At 49.2% G+C, this 13,419-nt stretch overlaps 1 protein-coding gene across 1 annotated transcript in view; it reads left to right on the forward strand.

The window, feature by feature from the left end:
• Ky (kyphoscoliosis peptidase) overlaps positions 1-13,419 on the forward strand; it is a 41,709-nt gene that overhangs the window by 15,281 nt on the left and 13,009 nt on the right. Inside the window, exons 4-8 of the mRNA XM_015997378.3 lie at positions 729-803; positions 2,771-2,833; positions 4,807-4,889; positions 6,098-6,206; positions 7,310-7,427. Of these exons, the coding sequence (XP_015852864.3) occupies positions 729-803; positions 2,771-2,833; positions 4,807-4,889; positions 6,098-6,206; positions 7,310-7,427 (448 nt within the window). The remainder of the gene's footprint in view (positions 1-728; positions 804-2,770; positions 2,834-4,806; positions 4,890-6,097; positions 6,207-7,309; positions 7,428-13,419) is intronic.

Consider the following 13,419-nt stretch of genomic DNA (forward strand, 5'->3'; position numbering starts at 1 on the left):
CTGGGTTAGGATGCCTTTGACCAACTCTAGGAGATGGCAGAGGGAGAAGGAGAAGGCTAAACTCCATAGTGATGTCTCACTCCATGTCTTAGTTAGGGTTTCTATTGCTGTGAAGAGACACCATGACCACAGCAACTCTTATGAAGGAAAGCATTTAATTGAGGTGGCTCACTTACAGTTCAGGGGTTCCATCCATTATCATCATGGCAGGAAGCATGGCAGCATGCAGCAGACATGGTGTTGAAGGAGAAGGAGCAGAATTCTACATCTTGCACAGGCAACAGGAAGTGGTCTATCTCACTGGGCGTGGCCTGAGCATATGAGACCTCAAAGGCCACCTCCACACTGACACACTTCCTCCAACAAGACCACACCTACCCCAACAAAGCCACACCTCCTAGCAGTGCCACTCCCTTTGAGGGCCATTTTCTTTCAAACCACCACACACCCCATCATTACCTTCCCACCCCACCCCATTCTTTTGAATCACTGACTTCCCCAGATCTGCAGGTGTTTTTTCCTATGTATTCTATTTAAGGTGATGGCTGCATTAGAAGGAGTAGAGAGTGACTGTGTTCCTTGTTTGAGTTATTCTGAAAGTCCCGTATTATCTGCATAGTCAACAGAAAGATCTAAAATGAAGCATGTTCTGTTGTTTCAACATCTGTCATGAGTGGTGCGCCCTTCCTGGCAGCATTTGGTTAAAGATGTCACCTTCCCCTTTGCAGGTACTCAGCTGACCGTAGAAATCCACCCGCAAGATGCCATGCCCCAGCTGCTCAAGAAGTTCTCTTTGGCGAAACGTACGTATGTGTATGGGGCTGCTCAATAGAGGGCTGGCAGGGAGAGTGAGTGAGTCAGATTCCAGCCTGGATATCTTCTGAAAAAAAATCAAAGAGGGGCTTGAGCCTGCAGCCTGGGAAAAGCGTGACTCTCCTATCCATGTGCATTGCGTTGGTTCCTCTTCTTATTGCTGTGACCACCTGACAAGAATCAACTTGAGGGAAGAAGGATTGATTTGGGCTCCTCGTTTGAGAAGACACAGCCCACAGTGACAGAGAAGACTTGGCAGCAGGAAGCTCCATGATGGCAGGAGAGTGCAGCTGGACTCCTTACCGTGCGCCTGGCATGGTGATCAAACAGGAAGCAGAAAGCAGACAGGAAGTAGAGCTAGGCTAGAGAGACTCAAGACCTGCCCATCAGTTACCCACTTCCTCCAGAGAGGCATCACCTCCTAAAGTTTCTACATCCTTCCCAAACTGAAATCTGGGGGCCAGGTGTCCAAACACATAAGTCTACGGGGCATTTCACAGTCAAAGCGCAACCTCAGCCCTGCTCTTCCGTGTCTCCGCCATGAGGCCCAGGTGATGTGGCATGTAACCAAGGGTGCATTCCCTCACCAGACTGTTGCTACCAGTGCTTTAAGATGCCATCTGTGGACTGCCCAAATTGTGGCATGCACAGCACTAAGTACTTTCCATGCCTCGGCTTTGTGACCTTTACATGTAGATGCTAGTATTTGCCCCATGTTTTTCAAGCCAGCAAATTGGGGCTTGGAAAGGAGATTTGACTGTACAAGAAAGCTACCCAACCAAGAGAGAAAAACTCAGGTCCAAATCTGAAGCCAAATGTGACCATTGTCAGCATGTGTAGGCAGGCAGGAACACAGCAGCCCTCCATCCCTGCTCTGTCTTCACCCCGGCCTGCCTCTTGGGCTGATGGGGACCTCATAAGGAAAGCGGGGGGAGCACTGCAAGAACAGCCAAGCTCAAGTCCCTCCCATGTCCACTCAATGAACCAAAACCTCCCTAGGCTATCCTGGCAATCCTCAGCCATCAGGGCCCCAGGAAGGCAGTCTGGCATGGCTCTGGATTCCACTATGTGGTTTCACTTAACCTTCTTTTGGATTTTTTTTTTTTCATATAAAAAAGGAAGGTAATAAGTGAATCTCCCTTGCAGGATTGTTCTAAGTTCCCAGTAAAGTACTAGCTACTCTGAAGATGGGGGAGGAAGGGAAAGTCCAAGGAAAAACAAGAACCTATTTCTGGGAATGGCAAGCACCTTCTCAACTTTCAGTTCTTATATTTACAGCCTTAAGTGGCTTCTAGGGGCATGAGACACCTGCCTTGGTGAGCCCACCCCCAACCTCATATGGCTTCATTAGAGACGGCGTCCTCCTGACCTGGCTTGGAACCAGCAGCAAAGGCTCTTTGCTTCTTCCCCCAGGGACTCTCCTGTTGGCTGCCTTAACCATTCCACCTTAACCTCCCAGAATTCACAGCATCAGGCCACTTCCTCCGAGGGATACATGACCTTCTGGGTCCTGAGGTCCATGCACATTTCCTTCTGTGCCTCTATTATCATTCTTAACCCATAGTCAGTTCCTGTCTTGGGGTGATCTGGAAGGAGCTGGTTTGTACTCTCAGTGCCTGCAGCTATGTCCCAAGATGGCAGAACATGGGGGAGGGGTAGACCACTGGACCACAGCTCCATGTGGGCCTGAGGAAGGGTAGAAAGCACTGAGATCAAAGACCACTTGGTTTGGCTCAAGGACCATAGATCCCTTTCCTGTCCTTCAGTCCCTGTTTCCAGCTGCTCCTCTGCCCCAGCGGGCCTCATGGAAGGTCTGGCCACGATGCAGTGGTGGGTGGGGATGGGGATGTGAGGGAAAGCGTGACGCGGTTGGGCAGCTAGGACCGCCACCTAGAGAATCGGCAGAGCTTGCTTTTCTGTTCCTTCTGAAGTATCTCTGACCTTTGGGCTATTACAGGTTTACAAGGTGACAAAAATGGAAACATGAGACCCCGGCAGCCTGGAGGGAAAGACGCCCATGGTGAGTCCCAGGCCTTCTCTGGGGCCTCTGGAGAAAGCAGTGAGTTGGTCTCATGGTCCAGTCTCCAGTCAATTGGTACTGGCTGACTGGAACATCAAGTGTCTGAAACAATCCATGAATTTGGGAGAAAGAGTGTCATGAACGACTAGTAATGTCTTGCCATGGACACAAGTGTAGAAGGAAAAGCTGTAATGACAGATTTCATCCAATGCTAAACATTAACCCCTTCTGATTACAGAACAGTCCACTACAAAAGACACTAAAATCAGAATTTAGAGTGATGAGAATTGGGAGCTGAAAATGTAGCTCAGGTGGTAGGATGTCTACCTAGCATGTATGAAACTCGGGGTTCAGTCCTCAGAACCAGATCAACTGGGTATGCTGACATACTCCTGTAATCCTAGCACTCGGAGGTGGAGGCAGGAAGATCAGAAGTTCAAGGTCACCCTCTGCTACACAGAGAAAACAAGCCTGAACTAGAGATCCTGTCTCCAAAAGAAAAAGAAGAAAAAAAATTTAACCTTAGATGGAAGACTTGAAATAAAGCTCAGTGGAAGAAAACTTATCTACCATGTGCAAGGTTCTGGGTTCAATACCCACCATCACAAAAAAATGTAAATAAGTAAATAAAATAGAATGCCAAATGTCCATAAATGGGGATCATGTGAGTAGCAGGTTAAGGCAGAGAAACACTGAATGAGGTAATAGGAGGTGATAGGTGGTCTGGCTTGGAATCCTGCTTTTTCCCCTAATTTGTTTTCTCTAGGCCTCAGTTTCCCCCTTGGTAGGCCAGATGCCGTCTATGGCTCCATGCACATCTGCCTATTTTGCTTTAGAATTTGAATAAGTTAATTAACGCTACTGGTGTTTTAAATGTCTTCATACAAAATCCTATTTTCCTATTTGAATCTTATATAATCTGCTCAGAAGGTAGGTTTAATGAGGCATGAATCATCGTGGGTATTTTGAATATAAAATATCAAATATTGTAAAAATGGAACCAGGAAAGAAGGAACTAATACAATAGAATTTTTAACCCCATTTTAGAAATGCCATCCTCAACAGGAGCGAGGAAGAGCTAAACTGAGTGGAAGCCTGGGTGGCGTGAAAGTCCGCTCGACACTCACTTGTCACTCAAGTGCTGCTGTCGGGCAGTGATGGGAGCCACTCTGATGAGAACTCTGAAAAGCGGGGCACTCAGCAGGAGCTGGCCAGTTATCCCCCACTCTGATGGGAGTGGCTGCCTTTGGACCACACTACCTGGGTTCATGGTTATCTGCATTAAGATATTCCAGCTCCAACTCCATGGGTAAACATGAGCCCAGATGATATCAGCCCCCAAGTCCCAGATCTGCCTCCCAACACTGACTGACGCTCTCCTGTGTCCAGTGGGAAAGCCTAGGTAGATGCTAGCCGTAAACCAACATCAGTGTTCAGTTTTTTTTTTTCTTCCTTTCTACACTTGTGGCCTGATTCCTACACAAGGAGCCTCCTATGGGACCCAAGTGGCCAGCTTTGCCAGGCTTTCTTATACCCAGCATGCCTTGAGGTACCTTACAGCAAGCACATGGCCATGGGACCCTCCCTGATTGAGAATGCCAGGGTCCAACAACACTGCTTAAATGTTTCTTACAGAAAAAAAAAAATTAAAAAAAAAAAACACTAAATGCCAGAGAGAGAAAGATTCCATCAGTAATTACCTGGTCACAACTGTGTTAGCCAAGGTCTTTAGTGCTGAATTTCAGGGTCTTTAAAATAGTCTCAAGTGTGGATCTTCTAGATGACTGTAGGGGTCGTCACAGTTCCCAAACCACTTTGTCCAAAGGAACCCTTCTAGAAGGTACAGCTCTCAGAATGAGTGTTTCGGTGTCAGAAAGGTTAAACAGCCACGGAGCCTCCAAGGCATCACAAGGCTTGGGCTCCCAACCCTCCTCAGTGGGTGCCCTGCTCACCTGGTTTCCCTGTGTTTCCAGCCTACCCCTGGGACAGGTCCAGCTTGAAATCCATGCCCCTGGACCTGCGGCACTTTGAGAAACTTGATGCCTCTGCCTCACAGGTAGGAGAACTGGCCCCCTAGCTAAGGGCCCCAAAGGTGACTTAGCCCTCCCTAAGTCAGGATAACCGACCTAGCTCCAGGCCCCTCTTGAACATACCTGGAGTAAACCAGATGGCTAGCCTAGGACTGTCCTTTCACAGCGTACATTTGTTCCTTTCCTGTGGCTGTGATCGAATAACTGACAAGAGGCAGGTGGATGGAGGAAGGGTTTGCTTGGGCTCATAGTTCAAGGAGTTACGGTCCATCGGGGCAGGGAGGCCATTGGCATTGCGAGCACGGGGCAGCTAGACACATTGCAACCCCAGGCAGGAAGAGAACAGACAGGAAATGGAGCTGGCCCTAAAACCTGCCCTCCAATGACCTACTTCCTCCTGCAAGACTCTGCCTCCTAAAAGTCCCACAACCTGGGGACCACCATCTGGGGACCAAGGGTTCAGATACATGAGCCTAGGGAGGACATTTCACATTTAAACCACAACAGTATGGCTGAGGAACAGAAGGCCCAAGGGTTGTGTTTAAATGCATAGGAGGTGTCTCAGCTCCTTTTCTGTTGCTGCGATGAAACACCATGACCAAAAGCACCTTGGGGAGAAAAGGGTTTGTTTCATCTTAAAACTTGGAGTCCATCATCCAGGGACAGCGGGGCAGGACCTCAAAACAGGCAGCCGGGAAGCAGGAGCTGATGCGGAGGGCGTGGAGAACACCACTTACTGGCTTGCTCCCCATGGCTTGCTCAGCTTGCTTTCTTGTAGCAACCAGGACCACCAGCCCAGAGGTGGCACTGCCCACAGAAAGCTGGGTCCTCCCACATCAATCATCAATTAAGAAAATGCACCCCAAGCTTGTCCATAGGCCAATCTGGGAGGGGTATTTTCTCAGTCAAGGTTTCCTCTTCCCAAATGATTCTAGCTTGTGTCAAGTTGACATAAAACAGGCCAGCACAGATGTTTTAGTAAATATTAACCATGACCACAGGCTGCTATAGCTACCCAGATGCCCACCTGGCTGGCCCCAGATGAAGGAGAAACGCTGAGATGGCTCTAGGGCCTGAGATTCAACTGGCCAGCACATTTACCCCCTGACAGCCTCTGCCCTCCTGGGCTCTGCTCCAGCTTCCGGCCTGGGGGAAGAGTGACTGGCCACAGGGGGCAGATGTTAGATTCCCACACTCCCTGGGCTCCAGTGCACTCTGCTCTTTCTGCTCACAGGTGACAGTCAAGAGTGGCCTAGAGGAGCTGGTGAGTGACTTGCTCCAGGAAGCCCACAGCGACCTGGAAAGGGTCCGAGCCATCTGGATCTGGATCTGCCACCACATAGGTACACCACCAGGGGGCAGCACTGGAACCCCCCACCCCCCCCCACCCCCCAGACTCCTGTTTCTGTTGTCTGCTCAGTGTGAGGAGTGAGTTAGGTCAGAGAGAAGGGTTCCCTAGTGCCTGAAGTTACCAAAAACTAACAAAGGAAGATAAATCTACCCTCCAGACCTGGGTCTTCACCCTGAAGCTGCCTTCCCTGGGTCCTGGATTCCTGGTGAGCCTGTTCTACAAAGAGAACCCAAGAAGGGTGGCCTCAGGCTGGGGACAGCACAGCTGTCTGAAGAGCAGCAACAATACCAGAAGGTCCTAAACCAGTGCCAGGAAGGGCAGGTGCTCGCCTCCCTGCCTCCTAATGTCACACCCATGTCCTCGGCCACTGGCTTCCACCTACTCCCAGGGTTTTCAGAGCTCTTGTAGGGACCTAGGCCCGAGCAGCTGGCCACTGCTCTCCATAGGACAGACTTGGGACTCTCACCAGGTCCTGACAAGCCATAGAGGAGGCTAGCAAGGACCTGCTACCCCTTGCTGAGGTCCTCAAATGGGGAGATGGTGACCTATCAAGTAGTGGGGTGACCCTTAGTCCTTTGACATAAAGAACAGCCAGTGTCCCACCCTGATTCCCTGAGGCTTGTTTGTCCTCCAGGTACAGCTTAGAAAATGTACTCACCTACCTAAGGTCTGAACCTGAGGGAGGCTACCACTTCCTCCCCTACACCACCATCAGCTTTTTTATTTTTTTCAGATAAGGTCTTATTATGCAACCCTGACTAGTCTGGAACTTACTCTGTAGACCAGGCTGGCCTTGAACTCACAGAGATCAGCCCACCCCTGCCTTCTGAGTGCTGGGATTAAAGATGCTCACTGTGAGGGCCTGGTGGTCCTCCCTGCTTCGGCCTCGGTCTCCCTTTTGCCCCCTACACCAAAGGTGACATGTCCCCTCTCTGGCTAGGTTGGGGTTCTGTTCCCATTCATGCCACTGTTTGCTACTAAGCGCAGCGGGGGTGGAGGCCATGCTGTGGGCTCTGTGGCTTTCCCTTCCTCTCTAAGCCGGCCTCAGCCACCTGGGAGCCCTGCATGCTCACAGCCCCTTCCTCTGTCCCCCAGAGTACGACATGGAGGCCGCCCAGGAGAAGGACCACCAAGCCTTCAAACCCACTGACATCCTGAGGACCCAGAAGACCAACTGTGATGGCTACGCTGGCCTCTTCGAACGGATGTGCAGGTATGAAAGGCCGCCTGTGATAGGCTGGAGTCCCGGGGCTGTCACCCGACTGCGTCCTTCTTTTCCTTCTGAAGTCCTCTGTGCCTCTGCCCCCATGCCAGGCCTGGAGCTTGAGTTTGCAAACTCTGCTTAGGAATCCAAGTGAGTCCTGAAAAGGTCAATTTCTCCCTTTTTAACACCAGTGTAATTGACTTTGGACCATCTGCCGGGCTTCGCCATGCATTAACATAATGGCAGATGAATGCACAGAGATAATTTGGTTATAAAAGGCCCCTTTTCTGCCTTCTCCCTTCACTCTACAGCTGAAGGTTAAAAAAAATGGCAGGTTTGGAAGCAAGAGGACAGTGGCTGCTGATACCGAAGGGACATTGTGAAAGGCTGTCCTTTGGGGTCGGGGAGGGACCTCTACGTGAGGATACCAAAAGTCTACCTGGAGTGACCCAGTGATAGGAAAGCTTGGTACCCAGGGGTGGTTCTCTGTCCTTGGGCCCCCTTCTCAGAGCTATGGGCTGAGCATATGGCACAGCCGCAGGCCTAGGAGAGAGAATGGGCCACGCTACTTTCCAGTATCTTCTAGACAGTCTCAAGGCTGGAGGAGCCATACTGATCCCTACATCGCCCTCTGCTGCCTTTTCTGAAGTCTCCTGGGTTCCTCTAGGGAACAAGCAGGAAGTCCTGGGGGTCACCAGCAAGTCCCCTCCCCAGAAAGGGAGTGAATGGCTGTGTCTCCTAACTTGTGTGTGTTATATATATATCAGGCTTTCATTTCATAGCTTTTTATTGTGGGTGATGCTGAGGAATTGAATCCAGGGCCTTTCCCAGGGAAAGCAAATCATCTACCACTAATCTCCTATGGTGTCTGAAACAGAGTCTAGCTGTGTAGCTCAGGCTGGCTTTGAACTCGCTATGTGGCCCAGGCTGGCCTAAGTGCTGGGATTATATGAATACCTCAGCTGTTCTGATAATAACTTTAAAAAAAACACTACTATATTTATTTACATCTCTATCTCAAGGTAGGACACTACTATATTTATTTACATCTCTATCTTGAGGTGGAGGGGCACATATACATGCCATAGCATTCATGTGAAAGTCAGAGGTCAACTTTCAGGAGTCAGTTCTCTCCTTGTAACATAGGGTACTGAACTCAGGTCATCGGGCTTGGTGGCAAGTGCTTTTTTTTTTTTTTTAACCCATTCAGCCATCTTACCAGCCCACTAGTAACTTTTTTGTGAATTTAAAAAAATGCTCACTGTACAATAATCTGCAAAACTGTACAAAGCAAAGAAAACTAAGTGGCCCGAATCCTCCACCTGACGGTCGCAATAGCGACGACGTCCTTGTCCCTTCCCAGGCTTGTTCTCAGCACAGTGGTTCTCTGGGCTCCTTTCTTTCTGCCTGTGTCTTTCCACCTCCCTTTCTGCCTCTCCGTGAATGCCCGGCTCCGAACGCCCACACAGTAGGCCCTCAACAGGCCTTTACAGAGTGGCGAGGAGAGGCGGGATGTGCCTGGCAGACGTGTGTGTGTTTTCTTCTAAATAACAGAACCCCACCAGGATGCTTTCAGCGCCCGCCTGGCATGTTTCAGAATGTGGTTGTTTTCATAGGAATTTGTAGATTTGAAAACAGTTGGGGTTGTGTGTTTAATGTATTCATCCTTTCACAATTTCATACATACAGGATGTCCTTTGATCGGATCTCCCATAGTCCTCTCTTATCCTCCTCCCCCTCCCTCAAACTTCTTCCCCACAGGCCCCCCTCCTACTTTCACATCTTGGGGGGCCACTGTATCTAATTAGGGCTCTCTGCATGAGTGGGAGTTACCTAGTTAAACAAGGGCGATTGACCACTGAAAAACAGGACTCTCCCTCCCCCAGCAACCATTAACTACCTATAGCTTCTCAGAGAGGGGTGGGGCCTCGTGAGCTCCTCCCTGATCCTTGATGGACATGTCAGGGGCCCGGTCCAGCAGCGGAATGGGCCCTACTCCTGCAGGTAGCCGAGCTGCTGAGCATCCTGATAAGCACTTCTGTGTTTCGCCAAAGCCTAGGGGCTCACTGTAGAAGTGCTTCTTGCACAGCCAGATAGACCTGGGTTCCCATCCCTGACTGACCACTCACGGGTTTTCGGGGCCTCGGTTTCCTCATCTGTGTGGCAACAGGACAGCTGGGAAGAGGGAATTTGGCATTTGGAGGTGTCGCTCAGCTGACTTTGGAATTGCTGTGTTTTTTGTTTGTTTGTTTGTTTTTGTTTTTGTTTTAAACTTGCCCCGTCTTTCCTAAGCATAGGAGCATTTTTGCGGAACTTTCCTGCAGACTCTGCCAGCCCACCCACATAGATTCAGAAAACTGACTCTTGTCTTGATTGAAACTGTCAGCTCTCTGACCGGGTCCAGATGCTTAACGATGGCCACATCCTGCCCTGCAGCTCATCATTAAAATACACCCCAACATTTTACATCCGTTAAAGACTCAACTGAGCAGTGACCGTGCACAAAACCCCTTGCGCTGGGGGGATGCTTAACAATAGCTCCCAGTTCTGTGAATCCCTTAACTGTTGCTTTAAAGATCCCTAACCCATTCATGTATGGCTTCCCTAAACCCCTTCGCCCCTGAAATGACGGCCAAACGTTTGGCAAATTCATTAGCTGAGTCCTTAATAACTGCAGACATGCAATGCACACTTGCTGATTTAGGCTGCTGGGCTGTCAGGGTGGCCTCCTAGAGAGAGCTGTTCTCAGAGACCAGCACTGCTTCCTGCCCAATCTTCGGCCTCCTTGCAAAAGGCCTCATTAAAGACGGATTTAATAAAGTGGTTTGGTAAGGACTTGGATATTTTCAGGCATTTTTCGCTTCCCCCTTTTCTTTCCTGAGTTTCCAATGTGACGTGTTTTGTGAGTCCTGCCCCTCGCCTGTATAACTGCTGGGCCAGTTTCTTTCTGACTTCTATCATTGAGCATTAAGTCTCTCTTTAGCCTCCATTGCCCACAGCCTTAATTGATTCTGCCTAATCTCCTTGCAGGGGCCAAGGTTAATTCCCCAGGCTCCTGCCACAGAGGCGGCCGGCAGTAAATTCTCTCCCCCCTGTAATCACAGCCCTAGCACCACCAGCTAGCAGATTTTCCAGAGATGTGAGATAACCAGGAGTTTATTACCAGTCTGAGGCTTTGACACTGAGCAGGCTGGTTGTCACCAATCATATGTCAACAGCATTTCCGCCCATCCATCTTCTAGTGTCGCACAGAGCAAGGACAGAGGCATGCCTGCTTAGATGGCAGCTGCTGGTCAATATGACGACAGTGGTCGCCCAAGCCTCTTGGGAAATGTGGATTCTCCGGGAGCTGAGTAGTCTTTTTCATCTTTTTCATCAGAGTCGGAGACTGAACCCAGAGTCTTGTGCATGTTAACCGGCTGAGAACTCTATCACTGAGCTGTACCCCCAATCCTCTATTAAGTTTTTATTTTAAGACAGCATCTCTGTGATCTGCCCAGGCCGACCTTCAAATCACTCTGTAACTCGGGCAGTTTTCCTACCTCAGTCTTCTGAGGAGCTAGGACTGAAGGCCTGCACCCCCAGGCCTGGCTTGAACAATTCAGTCATTGCCAGCTCCGACTTTGTCACATAACCACCTTTGAAAGGGACATCAAAACTCCCCTTCCTTACAGACACACTGGTGGAGGACGAGAACTTGAATTCTATTCCTGTAGCAAACCGTCTTTTAATTTTGCTGAAAAGCCTTACAAATTAAAGCAGAATCTTGGTCTACAAAAGTTCTGGTGTGATTCAAAAGCTCTCAGACTGTGCCTCAGGATTGCTACACCCCAGCTTCACGTTAGCCCTTAGCTGGCTGTGTGTCCCCAAGTCAGGGAGCCTCTTTCTCTGAACCACCATTAGATGAGGAACCTCTGGGATAGAAAGAAACATAAGTTTATAAGAAGTCAAGAACATACATTGTGAGAGAGGCCATTGCTTATGCCCTTCTGCAGCATAGAAGCCACACTTTTTCAACAGGACAGTGAAAGAAAAGCATGTTTCAGTCACCGTGCTCAGAAGCTGCTGTGTGCAGAGTGTCCCTGCCTGCCAAGCCCTTCATCCACACTACCAGTAGGGCTGGCCACCCACAGGCTATAGCTTCATCACACAGTTCCTGTGGCAGGGCCTGGACCATGTCTGTATCAAAGGACCATCACGGTCTTGACCCACCACATCTTCAGTCAGTAGCCAGGGACACACCCCAGCAAGCCATGGGGACACACCCCAGCAAGCTGGTATGCTCAAAACTTTGGTGACAAGAATGCATTCATGGGAGCTAAGGCAGCTACAGAAGCCAGCCAGGGTCACAGGTGACGTTCCTTTCCATTTGCCTGCTCAGTGTATGTTCTTCAGGCCCCAGGGGATGGCCAAGTGTGCTACTGAAACCTCACAGCATCAGCTGGGTCTCTGAGCCCTGGCCCTGCCTGGGGATGGGCTACAGCTTTCTGTCCCCGCCTGGAGAACCAACCTCTAGACAGCCCACGGCTTGAAAGGAATTCGTGGCATTGGTGTATACTAAGACTTTTCTTTTTTATTTAAATATTTTTATTTTATAATTAATTTAATTTTACATGTCAGCCACAAATTCCCCTGTCCTCCCTCCTCCCACCCCCCAGCCTTTCCCCCCAATCCACCCTCCATTCCCACCTCCTCCAAGGTAAGGTCTCCCTTGGGGAGTCAGCCCAGCCTGGTAGATTCAGTTGAGGCAGGTCCAGTCCCCTCCTCCTTGCACCAAGGCTGAGCAAAGTGTCTCAGCATAGGCCCTAGGTTCCAAAAAGCCAGCTCATGCACCAATGACAGGTCCCGGTCCCACTGCCTGGGGGCCTCCTAAACAGTTCAAGCTCATCAACTGTCTCATTTATCCAGAGGGCCTGGTCCAGTTCCATGGGGGCTCCTCAGCTATTGAGCAAACTGGGGGTGAGAGGGGATAATGGAGGGCAAGGGTCAGGGGAAAGAGAGCTTAGGGGAGCAGGGGTCCCAGCTGGATCAGGAACAGAGTGGGAGAACAAGGAAAGATATACCATGATAAATGAAGACCTCATGGGAATAGGAAGGAGCAGAGCGCTAGAGAGGTCCCCAGAAATCCACAAAGATACCTCCACTATTGACTACTGGCAATGGTCTAGAGAAAGCCTGAGCTGACCTACTCTGGTGATCAGATGGCCGAACAACCTAACTGTCATGATATAACTCTCATCCAGTGACTGGTGGAAGCAGATGCAGAGATCCACGGCCAAACTCCAGATGGAGCTCCAGGAGAGTCCAATCGGCGAAAGAGAGGAGGGATTATATGAGCAAGAGATATTGAGACCATGATTGGAAAAAGCACAGGGACAAATAGCCAAACTAGTGGAAACACATACTTTTCTATTAGGGGGTTAGGGAAAAAGACACTCACACTCTCTCATGATGGTTTCCTTCTTTATTCTCCTCTGCTCTGTATTCTTTCTGTGTTCTCTCTACTGCATACTTTTTTTTTTCTACAGCTATATACCCCAACAAAGTTTTTCAGGCAATATAGGAATCACAATGTGGCTACATTCCATTTTTCAAGTGAATGATTACAATGAATACAAAACAAACAGTAAAAAACAGCATGTTTTCCATATCCCTTACATGATTAAACATTTTATGTATTACAGGTGAAAAACAAATTATCCCAAGAACCCACATACATTCATACACAAGCAACTTGTTATAGATCAACTGCGTGGGCAAGCAAGGTGTTCTTCTCAGTCGGGTCTTTTACTGGCAGGCTGCATTTTCTTTGCAGTTACAAAGAAAGAGCCAATTACTTTATTACTCATCTTGAAAGGTAATCTTATAGGGAATCTTAAAGGAATCACAAATCTAAACTTTTATATATGAAAAAGAATCAGTCAGCTCTACTTTAAATCTTTAGGGTGCATACCCACTCATCAATAGCTTTTTATATCAGGAGACTGAGGGGGAAAATGGG

This window comes from Peromyscus maniculatus, chromosome 7 (assembly GCF_049852395.1).
Source record: "Peromyscus maniculatus bairdii isolate BWxNUB_F1_BW_parent chromosome 7, HU_Pman_BW_mat_3.1, whole genome shotgun sequence".
NCBI classification, from domain to species: Eukaryota; Metazoa; Chordata; class Mammalia; order Rodentia; family Cricetidae; genus Peromyscus; species Peromyscus maniculatus.